Here is a 25,166-nt window from a genome sequence, read left to right on the forward strand (position 1 = left end):
CAAGTGTACCTGTCCTTTAGATGTAGGAGATGATTTCTACAAGCCTGAACTGAGATCTTCTTTGAAAGGTTCCCACCTTCAAGATTCCCACACTTGTGAGTCTTCCTTAGGGCTCTGATACCATCTTAGAAAACAGAGATGGAGGTTGCTTGCTGTAGCCAACACTTCCACAGCAGCGGAAGATTGTTTAAACGTTGCCCATAAAAATCACATAGTACTAACTCAAATCTCACTCCTTTTCCTTATTGTGTACTCAAGTGAATATTGATGCAGACTGTTAATGAACCGTGCACATGAGAGTAGAAACCGTAAATATGTATTGCTCCAAAGACGAACAAAACCTTATACAAAGGTGTGCACAGTGTGCCATCATCTAGCCAATTTGAACCCTTGGCACCACAGTTATTGTTATCCTATCTCCTCTTGACACCTCCAAAACACTGTCAGCCTGCGTGCTCCCCAAGTGCTTAAGTGGGCTGAGCAGGTGCCCTAAAAACAGACCTCCTTGCTGCTCCAGTGGACAGCCAAATGTATTCCGCTTCTTGACCTCCTTGCTGCTTCTGTCTGCAGCATAGTCACCAAGGAACGGCATTCTGACATCTGGAACCTCTGGAACGCTGTTCCGGACAAAGGGCTGACAGGGAACATCTGGAACATCCCCGGAACATTTCCAGACAGGTTGCTACCAGGGAACGGCGTTCCGGAGTTGAGGAACGTGTAATCTGGCGTTCCAAACCTTAATCTGGAGTTCCAATAGCGTTCTAGACCTAAATCTGGCATTTCGAACCTAAATTTGGTGTTCCTAAAACTGAAATGAAAGTTGAGAGCTGCTAAAAGTAGTATTCGTTTCATAGTTTGGTATTTTTTCATATGAATTGATGACGTGTCATATGACATGATGTTCCGGCTCCTGTCCCCCCGTTCCCCCTTCCCGGAACGTTGCCGAAACTATCCGAGTGTTCAGAACCTTCCCGTTCCCTGGTAACTATGGTCTGCAGCCAATGGATGAGGCATAAGGCAACCTTGAATGATCCTCATAAGCACCGGGCTGTGGGCTGATCTGTACAAGGAAGAAACCCCTCTGATCCAAGCATATGAAAAACCAAAATGTTGAAGGGTACCCAACAAGAAACCCCAATCTACTCTATCATAAGCTTTCTTGAAATCCAAGAATAAAATGGCTAGCCTCTGGCCACTTTGGATAGCCTAATATGAAGCCTCCCAAAATAAGAAGATATTATCAAAGATGCTTCGTTCATGCACAAAGCATGTGTGTGTATCATGGATGAGTTTTGGAACAATGGGGCTTCCAATACAGACTGATAGCTTTGTCCATAATCTTATAAAATGTGCTTTGCTGCTGCTAACTCTGCTTGCTTGCCTTACTGCTGCTAGCTTCTTTTTTCTACTGCTAACCCCCCGTCCCTTGTCCTCCTCCCTCTTCGCCCTTTGCTTCTTCTCCTCCCTCTCTACCCCTCTCCCCTCCTCTCTGAGTCCCTACCTCTCTCCAACCCCTCCCTATCCTATTTCAGAAGTGACAGGGAGTTTTTTCTTTATTTGAGTCGGCCTCTTGCCTTTCTAGCGTCCCATTCAGCCAATCCTTGACTACTTGCACGGCCGCAGCCTGTTGCGAGGCTCTTTGAATGAACTCTATGGACCTCCCTGTTGCTGGAACTGCAGCCCAAATTGAGGCACACTCCTGAACTGAATAGTTACCTGCCCCTCCAGGGCCCCTTTTTATAGGGCTGGGATGCCCAAGGGACTGGGCGACCAGACCACAGACTAGGCTGACCAAGTCTGGCAGAAACCAGGCCGACTTGGCCATGTGGCAGCCTGCCACTGGCCCAGCTGTTGTTGTGCCCATTTGCGAACCTGCAACCCGACTGGCCCTGCTTGTGGGCCCGACCAGCTGCTATAGACTGCTGATAGTCTTGGTCATTGCTGTCTGCAGGGCCTATATAATGACCCTGGCAGCCCGGGTTGGCTCCCTTATATGGAGCCCCTTATCTACTGCTTACGTGGCAGCCCGCATGCTGCCCATGTGGCAGCCCTGCTTCTACTTTCAGTCTGTCCCCGTGACAGCCAATTTCTCTGACCAGGTGGCATCCCTCTTTCCAATAAGATGTTGCCGGTGTACCGTGTTCTCTTCATTTGGGGCTCTCAGTTTTTTTTTGGGGGGGGGGGGGAGGATTGACAAATGTCGTAATCCTTCATTCACAAGACATGGGGGTACGTCACCTACAATGTGACAGCTTGAGAGTGTTGCGATTATTGTGGTCACCTACAAGCTCCTAGTCACACAAGTATGACTTTGATTTCAGAGAGATCCATCTTGAAGGTAATAGTCTTCATGACTGGCTCCTTTGATGAGTTCTTTGCAGGTACGTGAAAAGTCACAATCAGTAAGTGCGGTGAAAATAAGGTTTACCTGTGGCCTTCTTGACATGGCATTTGCAACCACATTATCCTTCTTGGCATATGATGGATATCAAAGTGCTTCGTTAAATTGTGAAGTTTATTAACAAGAGTTGCTTGCAGTTGCATGGCTATGCAATAAGTTAGCTTCAATACATCCATTACTTAACATCTGCCTGTAGAAAAAAGGTTTTTCCAATAATGCGTAACTAGAACTAGAGTGGATGTTAAAGGTTCTTGGATGGTTTAAAAGGGATTTTGTTTTTCATCCAAGTAATGGAGAATAAAGGGCGAGCTACTAGGTCGAATCAAATAATCTTCTAATCACTCTTGAACCTATTTCTAAATCTTGTCTTGTTGGGCTTTGCTTATACGATAAGGAGGTCTATTTGGTGATGTATTATCAGTTATTAAGTTTATGGTTAGGCCTTCAGGTTACTCATTAAACCCATGTAGAAATTGCTTCCTATGAGACTTCAAGCTATCCTCGTTCCCAACTTTTTCTGACTCATACACATAAACCAGATAAGAACACAAAGGTTTCTCAAAATCTCTCTTAACTGGAATATGACTTACCATAGGTATAAGGTGTTAGAGTTGATCATCTCCTGATGTACCATGGCAGAGTGTGAGGGCCTTTGTTGTGGGTGTGCCCACCCTTAGTGGGATAGTGTAGAGTAGGGTCTGTTTATGTGGAGGCCCCACTTGGGTGTTTTCAGTGCTGGCATTGAGGCACAGTTCTGCCCATGGATCAGGGCCCGATGGGGCATGTTGGTAGGCTACCTAGTTGTTGCACTGCATGCGGGTGTTCCCATGAGCTGTTCTAGGCTCGTATGGGCCTGCTTGCTGCTCCGTGGCAGCTCCTTTGGAAGTGCACTGGTCAGGCCAGCATAGGGGGTCTGTGTGGCCACCCTTTGAGGCAGTAGACCCGACCTGCTGGTCGGCCACCTAGGCTGGTTGTTCAGCCCCTATATGGCAGGGGGATCAGCTCCTTATATGGCAGGGAGGTCGGCTCCCATGGAGCTGGTGGGTCGGCCCTCTAGAGGCATGCTATTCGGTCCATTTAGGGCAGGAGGTTGACCTGCTTGTATCAGCCGATGGAGGGGATGGAAGTTTTGCCCAGCAGCTCAGAGGGTTTTCCCTGAGATCTCTTGCAGTCTCTTTCGTTCTCTTTCAGTGCAGTTTGTGTGGAGTGGTTTGCTCTCTCTTTTCTGTTCAGTTTCCGCTGCACTCTCACATAAGGCCTTTGAAACTATGGCTTGTAAAGTGACATCTCGGTCTCGTTGTCGGAGGGTAAGAGTCTTGCTTCAGTAGTTGTTTGTGGGCTGCATCACATAATGCCATGGCTGTCCCAAAAGCACATCAACATGTGCGAGTGGACCAACCATAAAAGGCAATGTTATTTAAATATCCTTGTATGTTACTCACAAATACACATGGTACTTGGTCCATCTCGGAGCGTGCGCTCTGCATCTTTCCTTGTCTCGGTATAAAGTGTCAATCCAAGTGAAGGTTTTGTTGAGATAATGTCATAAAAGTGACGTCTCGGTCTCGTCGTTGGAGGGTGACAATCTTGTTCTGATAGTTGTAAGTGGGATGCCATTGTTTAATGCCATGGCTGTCCCAAAAGCATATGCGATTCACATATCACTCTATGTGAACCTGCAAATAAGTGTGGTACTTGGTCCATCTTGGAACATTTACTGTGCGTCGTCCCCAGTCTCAGTATCAAGTGTTGACCCAAGTGAAGAGACTAGTTTTGGTGAAATAATGTTGTGTACAGAATCGGCATCAAATAAGAACAGAGCCGGTTTATCCCAGAGATGTCCTGATGCTGTGAGACAAGTGTGGGCTGCATCTAAATCTTGTTCTCCATCTGTTATTGTTTGCGCCTTTGCTGTCCTTTTCGAGCTGTTGGTTTATCAGATTTCCGCCCCTTGTTCTTCCTAAGAGTTCACTTCACCACAGTAAATCTTTCCACCCTTTCACATTAAAACGTTTTACCTTAGTATGAATGCTGTGAAACAATTTCCCAAGTACTTTGGGGCTTGCTGTAGAATCCCGTAGGATAGAATAGATGCATCTTGAAAAAGGTGTGAGAGCACAATGAAACAAAATGGTAGTTCTCTATTATGGATTGAGAGAGAGAGGACTCTCTCTTATAGAAAGGGGGAGAAGGTAGTACCTTCCCTACATAAGTGGCAATCAGCCCCTACATCAGTGGGACTGGCCTAAATCAAAGGAACCTCCCATGTGGGGGCCTTTGGCTTACATCATCACTTAGGTCACACACTAGACACATCATAGCACTTGATGTGCCTTTACAACACAACACACACAAACACACATGTGACTCCCCTAGATGCACACATGCACCATAGAGCAAGCCCTTGATTACACTTTTCCCAACACTTGCCTCTTTCTACTTTTGGACGTAAAAGACTATACCTTTAGAAGAGTCGTCCAAAAGCGATCCATGTACTAGCGAGCTGTCTCTCCCGATCTGTGTCTGAAGTTAATGCTCTCACTCATTCAAACTTTGGAGTACGAAGACTTTGTATAAATGGATGCTCAAGTATGTGTGGGTGTGTGGATTTGTATGTGAGAGAATTTGTTTATACTATGGTCTACACCCACTGTTGGGTGATGATGACGTCGGTGGGGATGTCATAGTAGCTCGTCCCTGCTATGCGTGATGGAGTTTATGGTTTTCAACCTTATGAGTGACTATCATTGCACCATGTTGATTTTTAGAGGATGAGTTTGGGCATGTTCCTAGACTCATCTAGGTATATACTTCTGCTGTATTAGCGGACGTGCAAATTTTACCTCATGTTGTGGCATGTTAGTTTTGTGATAATTCTTTCTATCTTAAGTGGTGCGTTGCCCTATCAGATAGATTTAGATGCTCGTTTGGGAGAGACTAAAATGAAATCGTTTAGTCTTCGCAAAGTAGTTGTAGCTTGAATGAAGAGGTTTTGGATTATCTTTTGATTAGTCTTCTCCTTTAGTGCTAGCCTTCGTAATGGCTGACTCTGCTCTTCACTTCTGGAGTGCTGAGAGAAACTCAATACGAAGATTTTGTATAAATGGATGCTCAAGTATGTGTGTCTGTGTGGATTTGTATGTGTGAGAGCATATGTTTATACTATGGTCTACACCCACTGTTGGGCGTTGATGACGTCAGTGTGGATGTCATAGTAGCTAGTCCTTGCTATGCGTGATGGAGTTTATGGTTTTTAACTTATGAGCGACTATCATGAGATTGAAACTGCACTATGTTGTGTTTTTAGAGGATGAGTTTGGGCATGTTCTTGGACTCATCTAGGTATATATATATGTTCCTGAAGTTGCCTCTTGAATTGTTCCCAACTCTTTGCAATCACCACGAGTCTCTCTCATTCAAAGTTTGGAGATGATAACTGTTCCTAAAGTTGCCTTTCTCTTTGCAATCACCTTTTGTTGGTCAAGATCTTGGTGCCATAAAGTGTCTAAATCGTAAGAGAGTTGCTAAATCCAGCTCTGTCCTTTTTGATTACTGATGTCGTGCGACCTAATTATGGAGGTTCGTCATCTAACCATGTAAAACCTCTAGGCTATGATTTCATTGTAGTTTGTCATGTGGATGTGCTTGTCAAGGCATCAACAATGTCCATAAACTCCCAATATGATGTTAAGGAAGTAGGAGATTCCCATTTGTGCCTCCTCCTCTCTCTATCCCTCTTAGGTTCCCCTCTCTGTTTGAACTCCTGTTCTTCCTCACTTGCTTGTCAGTAAGAACAATATCTCCAGTCAAGCAGTCCAATGTAAGCTAGAAACCACTATAGGAACAAAATGGATATTAGCAGCTAGAAAACCTAACAAGCTAAAGAAAGTAGTGAAAAGCTAAAGGCAGCTGTTAATTTTAATTTTTCTAAATAGTCTTAGAAATAAATCGTTATTCTAACATAAATGCGAATATTTAAATAAGAAATAAATAATAGTAGTTTATTTTATTAGAAACCAATCTTTCTTTTAAAAATTTGCCTCATGCTCCTCACGCATGCACACAATCAACCAAACATTAAGCCTAGAACAACATTTTATTGTAAGCTTGCTAGGGAAATATCTAATCTAGACAACTTGGATGTATCCCAACTCAGATTTTTGTCAGCATATTTGTGAGCATCACGCTGAATATTAAAATTTTTATGTTTAGGGATTTTGCCTGCATTCATCATATTCTGAGAGTATTTTTCTCAAAATAATTTCTTTTTCATTTGTTCAAGCATATTTGCGATTCAAAGCATGAGTTTCTCAGAGCTCTTTGCATTTTCAAAAATTAAATCTTCATTTCAGGGCTTTATGTATTTTCTCATACCCCAGCATACTTGCAATACTAGAATGTTTTGTGACAAGGTAATTTTTTAACGTTTAAGAACATGAAATAGTACTAGTTGATGGATCAATCCTTAGACTTTTTTCAAACATGTCCTGCATGACATCAAAGTCATCAGTAACTCCAGGACCCTTATCCATCACAAGGTGAAAAACCCTCCACAAGCAAGGAAATACTTTTTAAGGGGAGGCACTACAGGCACTTTCCTTGTGTATGCATCACTTGACCCGTTTCTGCTCAGAAACCATACTTTTATAATGCAAAGGTCTAAGCCAATACAAACAAACACTGATTTGGGTCAAATGTTGGTGAACTTTCAGGCATTTATTACCTTCTGGCATATTTTTTCTCAGACTAATGCTTTACAATAATGCTCGTAAAACTGGGGTGTTTGGCAGGAGGATACATTGCAGACGTTTAAGCTCCCTAGACCAGTTCTTTGCATGGGTGGTATTTTCCAGATTGAATTTATGGGTAGAGTTCAGACTCAGCTGACGGATGGACTTTATTACATTTGGTAAGCTCTTTTTATCACTGTTTCATATAAATCCTATCAGAAGGTATGCCTTTTGTTAAGAGCATTATAATTTGCATGAGCCAAAATTTGGAACTCTGTACGTTTTTCCCTGAGTTAAATTTTTTGAACTGTGGGAATGGCCCTGATGATTTATTTTTAGAGGATAAGTTGGGTCATGTTCCCGGATTTATCTAGGTATGTATGGATGTATCTATGTGCCCTTGTTAGAAAGGATGTTTACCAACATCTGGTAAATCGTTTTGCTTGGAGGGGCTTTGACTTTTCTTTTATGTAGGATATCTTTCCAAGGGTCAGAAAGTGGAAGAAAGATTAGTGAAATTGGCCATTAATCATTTAGTCATTGAGCAAACAGAGGAAGAGGAAGGTGGTCTTAGTTGTACATGTAGGACGGGTTTGTTAATGGACAGATGGCTACTAATTTATTAAGGAAATAGCAAGGTGTATGGACATTTATACAACTCCAGGTTCTGAAAAATGGTATTTTTTGTGTGCAGTGTCGCTTATGTCAGTGTATGTGGGACTACAGTTTCAAATTTTAAATTTGAAGCTTTAGACAGACATGATCAATATCTATTGAAGTATCTCTCATGGAAAAGGGAGATCCTCTCCACACCCAGAAACCATTCATCCTCTTCTTCGGAAGAGAATACAGCAGGATCTCCTGGATGGTTTTCCTTGCCCGAAAGAATCAAGCAGATAAGAACAAAGAGGTTGTTTCTGAGGGATCCATTTTTAGGTATATTATTAAGGAATCTGGCGGTCACAGGTTTGCTTGATGACGATTCAGAGGATGAGGGGGAAATATAGAAATGTTTTTCTTTGTATTTTTGTAAAGTTGACGATTGAAGGCTCAACAAGAGTATTTTTGACTACGTTCCTTTATTCCCTGGTGAACTATGGTCTCTTGTAATTGAAGCTTTCTATCGCGTTGGGTGCCAGACAATCTGTCTATGTGGGGTGTGAATGAGTCAATGACATCTTTTCATGAGATGTAGGGCTAGGGAGTATGCTAGTCATTGGCATTTTAGTTTGTTGATTATGGTAAATGGTAAGAGGTGAGCAGTTGCTCATGCTCAAAATGTTGTAAACAGGATGTCACGTAACAGGTGGTTGCCGTGGCCTTGAAGGCAGTAGATAACAAAAAGCTCACATGAATGAAACAAGGTATAATGTTGATAACGTCATGATGTATTCATTGCATTGTCCTGAGGTTCGGCAATTTCACAGCTCACTGTTAAGCTCATTCAATCCAATAGCTGGACATTTTATGTTTGGCTCTTTGCATGTGACCTGTCTTACAGGTGAGGAGCATCAGAGGATGGAATACTGAACGGGTGACCATGAACAGCTTGTAGTATTCAAAGGGTACCTGTGATTTGGAATTACTTGGCAATGCCCTGCTTGTTGGAATTAAAGAACAAGGCTTATGCGCGATGCAGTTCTAATAACTATCTGCGTTTGATGCCAGAAATGTGACGCATATGGTAGTCTTGTGATAGGATGCGATCGTTTAGGGCATAGAGGATTGGAAGTCAATGTGTGTTTCTTCCTCACCAAAAGTAATCAATTAAATATGTAATAAGAAAGTGCAACAATGTGTCAAGAAGTCAATATGCTGTAGAAACTGTACTGAAACCCTATTGAGGTTCAAAGGAGGAAATTTCAGTGTTTCAAGAAGTCAATATGCTGTAGAAACTGTACTGAAACCCTATTGAGGTTCAAAGGAGGAAATTTCAGTGTTTTTTCATGTATACCATCTGTACCAGAATTGCTGGTGCGGTTAAGTGGAGACGCAATGACCCATTGTAGTTGTATTTTAGTCTTAAGAACTTGGGGGACAAAGCAAGAAAAACTTCATCCCAAGTTCTTACTGTGATTGGTACCTTTCTAATGTAATATAGGAATCATTTTACAATTGTAGGTTTACATGCTTAACATTTCCAAATGGTTTGGTGGAATAAAAAGATGACCTTGTTGCACTCAGTATAGGCCGTACAAATGTTATCTTATAGTCGGGGCTGGTCGGAGCATTTGGAAAGGGATGTCGAGCCTGCTCTCTCTCTCTCTCTCTCTCTCTCTCTCTCTCTCTCTCGGGATGCCTTGTTCCCACCTTCACCTGCATTATTGCAATCCCCATTGCCAAAGCTTTCCATTCTCATCATCACCTTCACATTGAGCCCACCATCATACCTTGAACTTGTCATCAGCCATGGACTCATTAAGATCTATGCCCTCTTTTTTCTCAAAGCTACATCTAAAGTTTTAGCAGCTTTATATATATATATATATATAATATGAATCTAGAATCGTGTATAGATGAGATTTGCACCACATGTTCATTTTGATTTGCATTGATATGGTTAGCATCAAGTTGTTGCTCAAAGTCCATTTCTCATTCTCCATTCCTCATGCAATTAAAAAATTTCTCACAAGAAATACGAGTAGAAGCATACTCAAATTAACCAAGAGTGAAGTAGACTTAGGCCTCAAGGACCTCAAGATACCAAATTTGGGACATTATTTTTCCCTTAACATAAAAAGTTGATGAAATTAGAAAGAATGTCCATTTCTTAAGAGTATTTGGTAATTGTGTTGAATATCCATTTCTTAGGAGTATTTTCTAGTTGTGTTGAAAAACATTTAGAATCAATAATTGCATGGACGTAGTAACCTAATGGAGGTTAAATCTAATCTAAGCAATGAGTAGGTGGATACTATGAGGATTGGCAATTGATGGGTATATTAATCGACTTGACCAAAACCCAAATTGACATCAATTTTGAAGTGGAATGCTACTTTTCATCAAAGCCAAGGTTGAGTTACTACAATGCCAATATGAGGATACTCATGTCTCTCAGGAACATATGCTCATGTCTCTCAAAGGAACATATGCTATAAGATCTTTTATTTGATGAATGCTACCTTGATCGGTGATGTGATACAATTATGGGTGATGTTACTCAAACTAGGTTGCAAAATGGGATTTTTCCACTACTTATTTATGTATTGTTTCTTGTTGGGGCCAAGGGCCATAGTGTCAGCAAGAGCAAGAAAGAAACACATGGGAATGGGTCCACAGAATGGGATTTACCACTATCTACTTTTGTGTTGTTTCTTGTTGGGGTCAAGGGCCAAATTATCACCAAGAGCAATAAGAAACACTTGGGAATGGGTCCACAATTGAGCATTGATAGGGGTTGCTAAGTTTAGGTGATACCTTATTTGAAAGTTCCTATATGAGGAGGATATCTTGGTAATAGACTCAGGTAGGCAAGGAGGAGCAAGAGGCATGGACAAGGGGTAGAGTTGGGAAGGAGTAGGCTTGGAAGGAGCATGGAATTGAGGGAGGTGGATAGAGATGAGGGGGGCAACACGAAGTGTCCATTAAAATTTTGAAAATGCTGTGAGTAGTGGCCCCCTAGATTGGTGATGTGGAATTGCGACAAGTGTTGGGCAACAAGGGTTGGGACACTTGTTCTCTTGTTTTGGGGGGGGAATGCCTTGGGACCCCACCAGGAGGTTTGCATTAGTCCCCTAATCCTTTACTAATATGCCTCTTATGAGGTTCTTTTGTAAAAAGTCCATTTGCCTCCTGATGGGGGAACTAAACATATTAAATTGAAATGTTCAAGCATGCAAAATTCTTGAGTATGTAACGTGGATTGCTATGCACAACAATACTAAAATGTTGTAGAAAGAAGAAAAAGCTCTGTATTTTCAAGCATTCCATAGTGAGAAGATTGAGGAGCATTCTTAGGAGGAGGGACCCTCTTACAAGGCCATAGAGGGCTTGAGACTAGCTAGACTATTAGAGTAGGAGCTTATTGAGAATGGTATTCTTCACATGATTGGAGTGGTTGGATTCAATGGTGGTTGATCGTAGGTAGACCCACAGCCATCACCTATCATGGGTCATCCTTACTCCACACTTTCCTTGGGACGTGGAGAGTGGGAGTGAATGAATTAGCTCCTTATAGAACTCTCTTCTTTTTGGACCACCATCCAAGGAACACGTGACCAACTCTAGAGCCTTCTTAAGATTCCCACTTGATGGGGAGCAAATAAAAAGTCTTTAATCACATTAATGTAGAGCATATTGGAAGTATTTATGACTTACCCCATGTAAACTTCTTTTGGAGATGATGGCTTGGCTTACACAATCAAACTTTTATGAGGGAGTGGATTTGGACTAGGCCATTCCCTCTGTTTATCACTCTAGACAGTGTGCCGGTTTCCTTACACAAACGCTAGGACCCTCTATAGGCTCAAATTGGGAGATTGTCTCCACATGGTACATTTGGAGATCTAGATGCACAGAGGCCTTAGATGGGCCCCATATCCTTCTTAGTCGCTCCAAATGACATAGAAGGATATTGTACACCCTCTCATGGCCATTTGGAGTAGAGGTTTTTATGAGAAAGTGGAACCATGGCTTATTTTTCACTTACTCTACCACAAGGCCTTTATGCAAGTTCCACTCTCCAGATTGGTTCCAATAGACTCACCATTTCTCTATTTGATTTACTAGAGGGTTTTTCACACAAATTTTCATGTTTATATAAAAGCATGGTTGAATAGGTCAAAGCGAGATCAAACATCCCGAAGTATATTCAAGTAATTTGTAAGTGTCATAATCTTCTCTAATGAAGTATGTGTGCATTGAGTAAGTGTGTAGGAATGCTTTGGATTGTTATTTCATTGCTATAAGAACGAGATTTTCTTTACAATGTACGAAGCACATGAATATATCAAACAGCTCGAAGTAGTTTGTAAGTGTCATAATCTTCTCCAAGGAAGTATGCGTGCATTGAGTAAGCATGTAGGAATGCTTTGGATTGTTATCTCATTGCTATCAAGTAAAGAACAAGACTCATTGTGCACTTGGAAAACTAGTATGCTTGAAATCGCCATTTGACAATTTGGTGGATTCAATAGCAAGGAACACTTATTTTTTCAATACATTGTCAAGTTAATATATCGATGTTTAGCATCATCTAAGATTGTGTCTCGGTCATCCATTATCACAGAAAATACCTTGGTTAGCCTTAGTTCTAGTCAAGGGCACAAAAATTGGGCTTGTTGGAACCAACCTTTTCTAGTTAGGTGAGTTGGGTTGGTTTGGCTAGGTTAGGAAGGTCTAGTTGAATTAATCAAACCATGTGGTTACATATTATGTTCAATTGAGAGTCTTGTGCAAGTGCCACATGGAATTCCTCAAATGTAACAAAAATGTTTGGAAAATCAAACTGGTCTCTCATACTTTTGCGTTTTGACTGCTTTGGCAGTGCTTCGCATGTGTACGCTACTGCTTTGTGAGTCTTTTTGTATGTGCTTTATGATTGCTTGGCATGTTTTGGCATTGATTTATATGTGGTTTTGGCAATGCTTATAGTTGTTTTGGGCAATGCTTTATGTGTTTTTGGCATTGATTATGTGTTTGTGACTACTTTGTTTGTGGTTTTCATGTGCTTTAAAACTTCTCTAGATGTGCTTAGTGACTACTTTGGTCGTGCTTTGCATGTTCTTGGCAACGCTTTGTGACTGGTCTCTCATACCTTTGTGCATTGTGGACTACTTTGTATAAGCTTTACGACTTCTTTGCATGTTTTTGGTGTCTGATCTCTCATACCTTGTGTTTTGGCACTACTTTATATGTGGTTTTGGCAAAGATTATAGTTGTTTTGGGCAATGTTTTTGTGTTTTGGGCACTTCTTTGTGTTTGTGACTACTTTGTTTGTGGTTTGCATGTGCTTTAAAACTTCACTAGATGTGCTTTGTGACTGCTTTGGCAGTGTGACTACGTTGGAAGTGCTTTGCATGTGTTTTGGTAGTGCTTTGCATGTGTATGCTATTGCATTGTGAGTAATTTGTGCCTCCTTTGTATGTAATTTGGACTGCTTTGCATGCATTTTGTGTTTAGTCTCTCATACCTTGTGTTTTGGCAATTGTTTATATGTATTTTTGGCACTGGTTTATATGTGTCTTTGTAATGCTTGAATCTCCATTTAAAAATTAACATGTTCTTTCTTGCAACGTAGTATTTGTCGATAATTTGTAGGCTGGGTCATTTGGCAAGCCTGGAAGACACGAGCCTGTGCACACATTTGGTTTTGAACCTAGACCTTCTCTGGGTAGCATAGAACACGAGAAGGACGTTGAACCTATGCCTTTGGTGGGCTGCGGAATACGTAAAAAGACTATCGACCTAAGCCCAGGTCCTACGCCAACAATTGTAGAAGAGAATGTAATTCAGTTGGGAGATGAAGTGGAGATAGTCAATGCAGGGATAGTTGTCCGTGACCCATCTTTTGAAACTTTCATAGATGCTATCACTAATGTAGAGTAGATACTACAGCCACAAAGCTGAGCAGCTAGAGGGACAAACTGTTGGAAATTAGTTAAAGGGATGGTCAAAGCAAAATTCCAAGAAGAACTATGAAGAGGAGGGGAGTCCATCAGATGATCTACCTAACCCTAGGGGGAAAAAAGCTAGAACCCCGAGTAATGTCGAGTCTTGCGGCAAAGCCGCAAAGCAAGTACGGCTTCCAACCACAGGACATGGACCTACAAGAGGCTGTAGCTTTTAGATTAGAAGTTTGGGTTATACCCACATGTATTCAAGCATCATGTTACTGAAGTTGGGGTTATAGCCTTATGTAATTGAGTGTTGATGTTCTTTGTCTGAACACTACGAGAAAGTGCCTTGTACCAGCACACATTAAAAATATTTAATCAACATACCAAAATGTATAAGTATCATCATACATAGATGTGAAGAATTAAGAGTAGGATCTTTTGATAGATGTCGGCATTTTTTTCTCCTTAACTGATCACTCCCTCAATGAAGTTAAAAAACTTAACTAATAGCTTTTCTTTCAATGCTTGTATCACAGAAATCTATTCATTCCAAAATTTGGGAGTGTAGATATTGGCATTCCTTTGAAAAATTTAGGAGAGAGCAAGAGACAGAGAGAGGTTTAGGGTTTATGAATGAGAACATAATCATGTCGTGGTTTGTATAGGTGTCGAAGAATTTGCGCTAGTCACATATGTGAAAGGGCCTTTCAAACTCTGGCCCAAGATGAGTGTTGCTAAAGAAGGTGGGTCTTATCCAGATCAACAAATGAGAGCGCACAAGGTTAAAGAAGTTAAGGTAGGAGTCATTCATTGTAGTAGCGAATTTGCCATACCAAACTTGAATTGGGAAAGTAAGCTTGTGCAAGCTCCCCCTCCAATTGACTACATCCCCAAAAGCAAGAGACAGGAACACCGTGCTCTTGTTCTGGACACAAATGGCATGTTGAGAGTAGGCCTGTGCTGGCTCCCCCTCCGTGACGACATCACCAAAAGCAAGAGACAAGAACACCGTACTCTTGTTCTAGACACAAAAAAGTAAGAGACAGGAACACCGTGCTCTTGTTTTGAACACGAATGGCGTGTTGGTTCATCATCGAGTTGTTCTAGCCTTGATAGTTTCTCTCTCCCTCAATGGCTTCTAGTGGAAACTTGATTGACCTTACAAGGTGGGAGTATAATAAGACCTCAAATTTATGATCAAGTAGCTTATAGCGAGGATGACCTTGATGGCCATAGAATAAATCCTCCTATGTTGTATCTCTATACTCACTGCAAAATTGTCCCCCACACAGAGCATCACTAATCACATCATGATGTTGTGCATACATAGGCTCAATGAGCTCCTTATCACTACCTTAATCATCTACATTATCAGGAACAATGATGTAGTATTCCTAGGTGGACACATCTTGAATACAAGCATTGCAGCAGCATGACAACGTTTTCATTGCTATCTCCATTTAGCCTCTTGTGTAGCTCCTATGGCATAGTCCATAGATTGTGTCTTGGGCACAAGTTGATGATCCCATCAGATATATCTATCAACATCTCCTTCCTTAACCTCCCAAAACACTAGTGCTACATTCCTTTTCTTAGATGCATAGCTTGCAGTAGCCCCATGAGACAAGTTGGTCCTCAAGAAACCCATGAGACAAGTTGGTCCTTAGATGCATAGCTTGTAGTAACCCCATGTGACAAGTTGGTCCTCAAGAAACCCGAGACATTAGTTGCACATTTTAAGGTGGCTCCATTTTGCTTTAGTTGTTCATGTGTCAATGCTTTCTTCACAATAGCCCCAGCTCCATCATGCTCGCCCTTGCCATGCCCAGATCCAAGGAAATTCCATGTCATTTGCAAACCTGTGAGCGAAATACGAAAAAACGAAAATGGAGATGCAACAATGTGGAAACGAAAAGAGGGAAAAAAAAGGAAATGAAATAGAAAGGTCTTTTAGCCTTGAATTGGGAGGCTACTCCATCTGACCAAACCAAATGCCTGGTAAGCTCCAACCCTTGATCTTTCAGCCACCTATGATGCATCATAAAATAATGCTGGACGAAGAGGGTGTCATGCACCTTTATAATGCAGTGATTCCTAATTCCACATTCCCGAAGACCTTCACCATCACCTTCTTGAAAACTTCATTCATCTCACAAGGGTAACATGACATTTTCTTTGGATCACATTTTTTGCACTCACCCAATAGACATTGACGATGATGGAATGGTGCTCCAACAAGTTTGGGGCACACTAGAGAATCCCAAAGATGTTCAAAAGCTTTGCATCCACCCACTTTTGCATCTCATAGTTATAGTTGCAAGATGCTCCATGAACACCAAACTGTAGGTCCTTAGCTGATTGATTGCATCCTTGAGAAAAACCATCTGCATGTGATAAATGCAACAGCATGTATACCTATCGTTTAGCTTTCTTATGAAATGGGGCTTCAAGCACTCAACGGGCATTGTTGAATTATGTTTTGTGGAAAGGTGTCCTTGAATCACTGGAAGAGCTAAACCTATGGCAACGTATAGAGCAGGGGAGGTCTCAGAAGTAGTAACACAAACTGACAGTTCTTTTCTTTTCTTTTTAAAGTCACCTACATTGTGCTCTCATTACATAATAACAATATTGCTCTCATTACATAATAAACAACAATGCTCTCATAATAGACTCACCTACTTTACAAGAACCAAGGTTGCATTTAGCCACAGTTCATTGCTGCCAAGTCTCACATTTATACCATCCCATAGGTTTCTTTGCGGCCAAAACTGCGATATCACTTCGTGCATCACTCCAATATCTATTGGATGGCAAGAAAGTTGAACTTGGTGACAATCAATTGTGGGCGCAGAGGAAACCTTGGTTCTTGTAACCTTGGCAACTCTCAAAGCATGCTTGGTTCTTATAACCTTGGCCCCAACCAATCAAGATGCAGTTTAAAACAACTCAAAACAGCTCATCATGGCTCCAACCAATCACAAAGTAGTGTGAAAGTAGTCTCAAAACAGTTACTCATTACTCCAACCAATTAGGAAGAAATAAAAAAGAAGTCTCAAAGAAGTTACTCATTACTCCAACTAGTCAGAAAGCAGTCAAGAAGTAGTCTCAAAGTAGTTACTCATTGCTCCAATCAATCAAAACGTAGTCTCAAAGCAGTTACTCATTGCCCCAACTAGTTAGAATGCCATCTCAAAGCAGTCTCAAAGAAGTTAACGATGGCTCCAACCAAGAGGGAAGCACTCACAGAGCAATCTCAAAGCAGTTGTGCATTGCTCCAACCAGTCAAAAAGTACTCTCAAAGCAGTTCATGATGGCTCCAACTAGTCAAGAAGCAGTTTGAAACAATTATCAAAGTAGTTCATCATGGCTCCAAGCAATCTGAAAGCATCTCCAACCAATCCAAAAACATCTCAACGCATATTGAAAGTAGTCCATCATGGCTCCAAACTATCAAAAAATAGTTTGAAAGAATTATCAAACGACAACAAAGTAGTCTGAAAGCAAGCATCATCAGTCTCCAAGCAGTCTCAAACAAATCAGTGTCAAACAGTCTTAAACAAAGCATTGTCAAAGAGTCTCAAAGCAGGTTATCATGGATCCATAGCCCACAAAGCATTCTTAAGCAGTCCCAAAAACAGGTTTACTTAGAGTTTTTATTGCTTGAGATAGTAAAAAAGTAGTTACAAAGTAGCCAAAAAGCACCTAGTAGCTTTATTGCATGTGCTCTTCATTATGGCCTCTTGTAGCCACAAAACATTTTCATTGCAGTAAAAAAGAACCTCAATCCAAAGCAATCCACATAGCCATAGAATTCCTAGGGGGAGGCAATGAATTTCTAAAGTAGTTGGAAGTACCTAATACTAGCCCCATGAAAGCCAAAGTAGTGAGTGCACTAGACCAGTGGTTCCTCAAGAAGATGGACAAGGTGCTTCACATAGCTCTTTTTACCTATCCCCTTTTGACAAACATCTTTCTTATTGGGAGAAACTCTTGTTTCCTAAGTCCAAAATACAAAGACAATATCCTGAACCTCCTATGTAATGCTACTACACGATGTTCGATGAACAAACAAGATTTTGTAGAGTAAAAGTTCCTTTTATGGACACCCAAAATCTCCGAAGCTTTTGTAATGTTGAATTCCTAGTTTTCTGGTCCATCATAATTCAATACCATCATCATGGTAGACGTTTTGAAGAAAACTTCATCACAGGTTTGCAGTTGCTTGACATGGGTTAAGGTGTTGTAGATGTCGGATGCAATCACTCCTTACAACTTCCATTGCATAAATTCTTGACACTAGGATGAAAAATAATTTGTTTAAGGATATCCTTTCTTGCTACCTACTGATTCCATTCCGCTTGTCTGTTTTGAAAGAATGACAACCTCATTCTCTATCTTTCGCCTCTTGTCCATGTCGACTACAACATAAGCCTGATCTGCCTTAGCTTGCTTCTGCCTTGCTTTCTATCGATGGTTTGTTTTCTTCGCAATCTCATACTTTTTGACTACGTTTGCCTCTTGTTCTTAAAGGCTCAGGTCCATGAGCATCCCTGCATTGACATCCTCTGATGGCTACTAAAGATAAATACATTCGATGTGTTGGTTTATGTTGCTAACACGATACATATGTGTATAGCATATTCTTTATGCACATGCACCATGGTTTGGGAAGAAATGGGGGAGTCTATCCATTTGGAATACTCCAGGCATGGAGAAATGACACTATAGAGCAAATGTAGCATGCTTCAAGAATTCAAGGCATGGTGGTATCACCCATAACAACACGTTACATAAAATGTTTGACATTTTATAGATGTTTTTCATGCAAGGCTTTCAAGAATGATAAGCCAAAGAAACTCAAATTTGCAAAAGCAATTCATCTCGTGACAAAGACTAAGAGATGTGCTACTTGGAATTCTTCCACAGAGAATCAAGGAGTTGCACTTTAATTGCAACATAAATTGGACAAGGGGATTGATGCGCTCATAGAGAAATTGAAACTACTGAGTAAATGTAAAATTTTCTATGACGAATACACTAAAATTGCTTTGAATTAGTCACTCATTCCAAATTTTGTAAAGATGTAGTTAGGTAAATATGCCTAGAGCTCTGTGTGTGTGTGTGTTGCGTGAAGATATCACAATATAACCAAAGGTAGCCTACTTCAAGAATTCAAGGCATGGTGGTATCAACTATAGCAATGTGCTACACAAAACATTTAACTAGTTTTATAGATGTTTTGTGTAGCAACAAAATTGGACCAGGGGGTTGATGCACCCATAGAGAAACTGAAACCACTGAGTGAATGTAAAATTTTCTATGATGAATAAACTAAAATTGCTTTGAATTAGTCACTTATTCCAAATTTTGTAAAGATGTAGTTAGGTAAATATGCCTAGAGCTGTGTGTGTTGTGTGAAGATATCACAATAAGCAAAGGTTGCCTACTTCAAGAAGTCAAGCCATGGTGGTATCAACTATAGCAATGTGCTACACAAAACATTTGACTAGTTTTATAGATGTTTGTTAGGCAAGAGTTCAAGAACGAGAAAGAAAATGGAATTGAAAACTGCAAAAAATAGTTCATTCCATGACAAGGGCTACGAGATGTGCTACTTGGAAGTCTTCAAGTGGAATCAAGGAGTTGCACTTTGGTTGCAATGTAGAGTTAGATAAGGGATCCCTAAAGCTGTTGAATCAATGTAAAATGTTCTATGATGGATAAAGTAACATTGTTTGGAGTGATTTGCTCATTCCAAATTTTGTAAAGATGTAGTTCAATAAATGTGCTTGGAGCTGTGTGCACGTGTGCGTGTAAGCATATGCATATGCATGTGTGCACATGCACATGTGGACGTGTGTGCATGTGTGCAAGCGTGTGCGTATGTGCCTACACATGTGTACACACACGTGCATGTTTGTGTGTGCATGCACGCGCATGTGTGGATAGGTGGATGCATTGAATGTTAGGGCTTCATCTTTTCAGCCTCTAGAACGAACAGTTGACTCTGACTCTCTTCAATCTGCAGATGAACATGTTGAGGCAGAGGTTCCAGGGTCATGTCACCACCGAGTCTTGCACGAAGTTTTGAAGGAATGAGAGACCTTTTGAGGTCGTTGATTTATAGAGGGTCGTTGATTTATAGAATCTGCAGACTTGATTTCTAGACACTGCAATTCTGAAACTACACCAGCTTAATTTTACAACAGATTCATCCTCCTCACAAATCATTTAATCATTTTAGCCAGGAACATTTCAGATCAGAGGGAGACAGGCTCTCGTCATGCTACGACATCAACAACAGTCCCAAGTACACTTTCCTTCTCTGAAGACATGAAAGCGATTGACCACTCTAATAAGAATAGTTCGCTGCTCTATCTTTGATGTAAGTGCAGTGGCCACTCCAAAGTCATCACAAACCCGAAGATTTTTGACAAAATGTATGGGTGTCCCCTTTGGTGCACACGATAGCCAAGTTCTCGTGTGGTAGCATAACCTATCTTTCTTTGCATCATTGAATACATCCTGTGACACCTTGCGAATCTGGCACATAGCCTTCCTGTTCCATTTTGAGGGAAAGATCTTCTAGCTTTGCATATATATCTTTGCTTTGACAATGTCTTGTATCCCCTGCTACAAATGTATGCACAATTCCATCTATCTCAGTCCAAGTCTTCCCTGGCTTCTTCCATGCTTGTTCTTTCAGTCTCATTGCCTCCACTTTCTCCTCCTCCTCCTGCATGTGAGCATCTGCATAGATGTTGGACATCAAGACATAAGCTACAGCTTCCTTTTCATCCAATCGTACTGCATGTTCAAAGGCTCGTCTTCCAAGCACCACATTACCCCACTTTCGACATGCACCCAACACAGTAGTCCAGACCACAATATCAGGTTGGAAAGGCATCTTCTCTACCATTGCTATCGCCTCATCTAATTGGCCTGAACGGCCAAGGAGATCAACCATGCAAATGTAGTGCTCAATAGTTGCAGTGATACCATAGATTTTGCTCATGGCCTCAAAGTACTTGTGGCCCTTATCCACAAGACCAGCATGGCTGCATACATAAAGGACACTAAGGAATGTGACCCCATCTGGCTTTATGCCTTCTTCACTCATTCTATCAACCATATGGAAAACAACTTTACTTTCTCCTAGCTGGGCATATCCTGCAATTAACGCAGTCCACGAGACTACATTCCGAACTGGTAGCTTGTCAAACACTTCCCGTGCTTTTCCAAGCCAGCCACATTTGGCATACATGTCAACCAAGGTGCTGCCAACAAAAGGATCTCTTTCCAATTCTTGTTTGGAAACCTCGTCATGTATTTCTTGGCCCTTGTCTATGGCTCCTATGCTGCCACAAGCTTTCAAAATGCAAACAAACGTGAAAGCATCCGGAGAGACACCCTCTAGTCGCATCTGTTCAAAACAGTCCAGTGCTTCCTCACCAAGACCATGTTCTGCATATGCTGTAATTAGTGCAGTCCAGGAGACTACACTTCGATCTAGCAGCTTGTCAAACACTTCCCGTGCTTTCGCAAACAAACCACATTTGGCATACATATTGACCAAGGTGCTGCCCACATGAGGATCTCTCTCCAATTCCTGTCTGATAATCTTTGCGTGTATTTCTCGGCCCTTGTCTACTGCTCCTATGCTGCCACAAGCTTTCAAGCTGGAAAGAAACGTGCTAGCATTTGGAGAGACACCCTCCAGTTGCATCTGTTCAAAACAGTTCAGTGCCTCCTCACCAAGGCCGTGTTCTGCATATCCTACGATTAGTATATTCCACGAGACTACATTTCGAACTGGCAGCTTGTCAAACACTTCCCGTGCTTTTGCAAGTGCGCCACATTTGGCATACACGTCAACCAAGGTGTTGCAAACACGAGGAGCTCTTTCCAATCCCCGTCTTGCAATCTCAGCGTGTACTTCTCGGCCCTTGTCCATGGCTCCGATGCTGCCACAGGATTTCAAGCTGCAAAGAAACGTGCAAGCATCTGGAAAGAGACCCTCCACTTGCATCTGTTCGAAACAGTTCAGTGCTTCCTCACCAAGCCCCTGTTCAGCATATCCTGCAATTAGTATGTTCCAAGAGACTAAATCTCGGACTGGCAGTTTGTCAAACACCTCCCGTGCTTTTGCAAGTGAGCCACATTTGGCATACATGTCTACCAAGGTGTTGCCAACAAGAGGGTCTCTTTCAAGTTCCTGTTTGGCAATCTCAGCATGAATTTCTCTGCCCTTGTTTATGGCTCCTATTGTGCCACAGGCTTTCAAGCTGCAAACGAACGTGCCAGCATTTGGAGAGAGGGCTTCCAGTTGCATCTGTTTGAAACAGTTCAGTGCTTCCTCACCAAAACCATGTTCAGCATATCCTGCAATCAATATGTTCCACGAGACTACATGCCGAACTGGCAGCTTGTCAAACACTTCTCGTGCTTTTGCAAGCAAGCCACATTTGGCATACATGTCGACCAAGGTACTGCCAACGAAAGGATCTATTTCCAATTGTTGTTTGTTAATCTCAGCGTGTATTTCTTGGCCTCTTTCCATATTTTTCAACCTAGCACAAGCCTTCACTAGGGCCACAAACGTGTACTTGCTAGGATGTACAGAATCCTGTAGCATTTTCTGGTACAGGTCGAGGGCATGCTGTGAATGACCACTCTCAATATAACCCATGATGAGAGAAGTCCAAGCGTACTCGTTCCGATCAACCAATCGATTAAAGACCTGCTGAGCATCGTTTATACTTCTGCAATCCACTAACAATGGGACAAGGAAGTTTCCAAAAGATCTATTAGCTTCCAGGCCACTTTTGCACATGTTGGCAAGCAAGCGCTTGGCATACGCTAAATTTTTTTTTTTCCTGCACTTCTGCAAAATGCATATAAAGTTCTCAACCGAAGGTGGCTGGGACATCTGTTCCAAATAAGTGAGTGCCTCCTCTAAGCTCAGCATCTCCAAATCACTGTTCTCCCCCAGTTCTTGTGCATTCACCTGCCCTCCAGACCTGAGGCTGACCGTGCAACTGCTGCCACAATCTCCTAGCTCCTCAACGAAGCCACGGTTTTCAGAGTCTGGCCCTGCCTGACGATTGGATGCTGTGGCCCCGTTGCTTGCGGACTCCTTTTTCTCCCACATTTCTTTGACCCAACCTGGATTGTACCAAGGGTCTATCCACAGCGACTTCTTGGTAATTTTATGCTTGAGATCAGGAGCCATTGGGTTTCTCTGTTAAAATTGGCAACAGACTCATCAGACTCGCCAATATAACGATTGATTCTACGGCTTCAACAGTGCAGATCGTTCACACACTTAACTTTGTTTCCTCGGTTATCCCACCACTGGGAGGGATCCCTGAAGTAGCTCCGCCATAAGCACTCTGTAATCAAATGATCCAATGAAAACCAATTTCCACAATGGGTGGAGGTACTGAAGACTGAAAGCTTTTGGGTGGGTGTTGTAATACCTGCACACGAACATTTTGCGGCACATCGAAGAGAACCAGTCGAAGGATCCTTCCCCACGGCTGTTGAAAATCTGGCCAAGGTTCTGTACATGCTGCGCATAAAGAGACCGCAGCTGTCTCCAAGCTCCTGCATGTCGACAGCAATCTCCATGCGAATAGTTCATGAAATGCAAGCAACCAGATCATAACTAGAAGAAAACATGCGGCATGCAACAGATGATTTCAAAAAAGTCGAAAGGGGAAGGTCACCCATGGCTATGGGTCACCCATGGCTATGGCATTCCCAAGATCTTCTTTTTTGTTGTTGCATAGCAGTGGCAGCTCAAGCGGTTGGCGTTCGCCAACCTCAGCTGGTTTCCCAGGTTTCAACCCTGGTTGGTGTTCGCCCACCCGAGCTGGCTTCCCGCGTTCGAATCCAATCGGATGCCCCTCCCGCCCAGAGTAGGCCTCTGATGGATGTGTCGCTCGTAGATGGCCATGTGTGTAGGAAATTGAGATGGAATTCACGGAGGGAGGGCACAAAATTGCCTGGAATTCGACAAATGGCTGCCAGCCGTCGCCAGTCGAATTCCAAGTAGTTTCCTGCTCGAAATGCTCAACCACGACACATTCTCCAACATGGATGCCATGGGGAGGCGTGCTGACGTCGCGTGTATGCTTGAGATCACAATGAGCATGTAGACATTTAAACGGTGCGCATCGAGTGCCTCTTTTCCACCCTTGGATCCAAGTTGGGAGGGTGATTTCTATCGTGCACATTTGTCGATCGGACAGCTCAAATCTAATCTGAGCCGACCATGAACGTTTACGTTGTAGGGAGCTGCTATGAGGAGGGCTTTCCATGAAGGAAAAGGTCAACTTCTGGAAGGTAAGTGCGATGCTTGAGAGTAATGGGTCTCTAGAATTTAATAAGCGTCGAATTCTTTGCCTTATAACATTGATGTTAGCGCACCTTTGGTTCGTTGCCTTTGGATAGTGAGAGTGCAAGTCGAAAGAGCATTGTAGTGATGGATGTCGAATGACTCTATGGACACATATAGTGGAATTTCCAAAGAGGTTTCAAGTCTTGTCAATCTTCATTTTAGCCCGTACCTTCTACTCGAACTTCCTTTTCAACTTTCATTATGCTTGCTTCTTACTTTTTATTCCTTGCAGAGCTTGTAAAAACTTTGTCAAATGGGTCCGAAGATTGACACAGATGAAGGGACATCCTGAATGCAAGGTGTTGGTACGAGTGTCGTGCTTTTCTTCTGATTCCGTTTTATTTGGTATTGTGTATCTTTTCTTGTGTTCATTGAGCTGAACCTTTGTAAAAGTAAAGCATCTACCCGAACAATACAATCATTGGCTTCTAAGGTGTCAAATCCCAACGTTCACGTCATGATTCTCCATGGAAGGAGCTACCTGGCGTGTATTAAGTCAAGTGCTTGAGATCCACAGCCAGCAATGTCTTCAATTGTTTGTCGAATGGCTGCCAACTCTATGTTATGTGGGTTGGCAATATTGGGGCAAGAACCTTGACTCCATATGTTGTGCAATATTGGGTTTAAACTATTGGGCTGGTAGCAAGTCTAGATCATCGTGTGCCAAATGAAGTATGAGTGATCTCCCAACTCTTTGCTCAAGGCTTTGATTAAAAGCAAAAAATGTTTTTGGGGGGATTTCCACCGCCGATGGGGTTTTTTACAAATGTTGTTTCGGTGTTGGCTCCTTCGTTCCCGCATGGGCTTCTGTTTCTTCACATGCATCTCCACGTGCTGTGCCATTGTTGGCTGCATGGACGTCTACGAGGTCGCTCACATTTCCCTCTGCCCATCGTTCATTTGTCACTTTTCTTTCATTGCCTGGATTCTCTATCGCTCTGTGTCGCCATCCAGATCCATCTCTTGCATGATCACGACACAATTCTTGTTGCTTCCGAGTTGCCCTTTCAACCGAAGCCCTATTCTCAGGCGGAGTGCCATTTCAAGGTGAGTTGGTGAGGCCGCAGCTCAGC

The 25,166-nt window shown here is 42.1% G+C and overlaps 2 protein-coding genes across 8 annotated transcripts in view; one reads left to right on the top strand and one right to left on the bottom strand.

The window, feature by feature from the left end:
- The window catches only part of LOC147903448 (F-box family protein), a 31,615-nt gene extending 22,369 nt beyond the window's left edge, over positions 1-9,246 (top strand). The window contains exons 5-9 of one of the 7 annotated variants that reach the window (XR_015543695.1): positions 7,192-7,310; positions 7,826-8,067; positions 8,423-8,495; positions 8,633-8,937; positions 9,010-9,246. Coding sequence is in view for 4 of the 7 variants with exons in the window: in XM_087399036.1 (XP_087255162.1) it covers positions 7,192-7,310; positions 7,826-8,067; positions 8,423-8,469 (408 nt within the window). In the remaining 3 variants the exon portion in view is untranslated. The other 6 variants (XM_087399036.1, XM_087399023.1, XM_087399052.1 and 3 more) reach the window with 6 other exon arrangements.
- A 10,807-nt stretch (positions 9,247-20,053) lies between these two features.
- LOC147903449 (pentatricopeptide repeat-containing protein At5g27110-like) lies at positions 20,054-23,770 on the bottom strand. Its single transcript, XM_087398986.1, has 3 exons — positions 23,171-23,770; positions 23,022-23,083; positions 20,054-22,932 (listed from the first exon to the last, which is right to left on the bottom strand). The coding sequence occupies exons 1-3, from the start codon at positions 23,319-23,321 to the stop codon at positions 20,203-20,205; spliced, it is 2,943 nt and encodes a 980-aa protein (XP_087255112.1). The 5' UTR covers positions 23,322-23,770; the 3' UTR covers positions 20,054-20,202.
- Positions 23,771-25,166: the final 1,396 nt, after the last annotated feature.

This window comes from Dipteris shenzhenensis, chromosome 3 (genome assembly GCF_047967505.1).
Source record: "Dipteris shenzhenensis isolate YYH24624 ecotype China chromosome 3, Dip_SZ_1.0, whole genome shotgun sequence".
Taxonomy (NCBI): Eukaryota; Viridiplantae; Streptophyta; class Polypodiopsida; order Gleicheniales; family Dipteridaceae; genus Dipteris; species Dipteris shenzhenensis.

Excerpts from the sequence above, each read along its gene's own strand:
- LOC147903449 (XM_087398986.1), bottom strand. The coding sequence starts at position 23,321 with ATGGAGATTGCTGTCGACATGCAGGAGCTTGGAGACAGCTGCGGTCTC. Across the intron at positions 23,084-23,170 it reads CGCAAAATGTTCGTGTGCAG|AGTGCTTATGGCGGAGCTAC; the intron begins GTATTACAACAC and ends ATTTGATTACAG. Across the intron at positions 22,933-23,021 it reads GGGATAACCGAGGAAACAAA|AGAAACCCAATGGCTCCTGA; the intron begins GTTAAGTGTGTG and ends CAATTTTAACAG.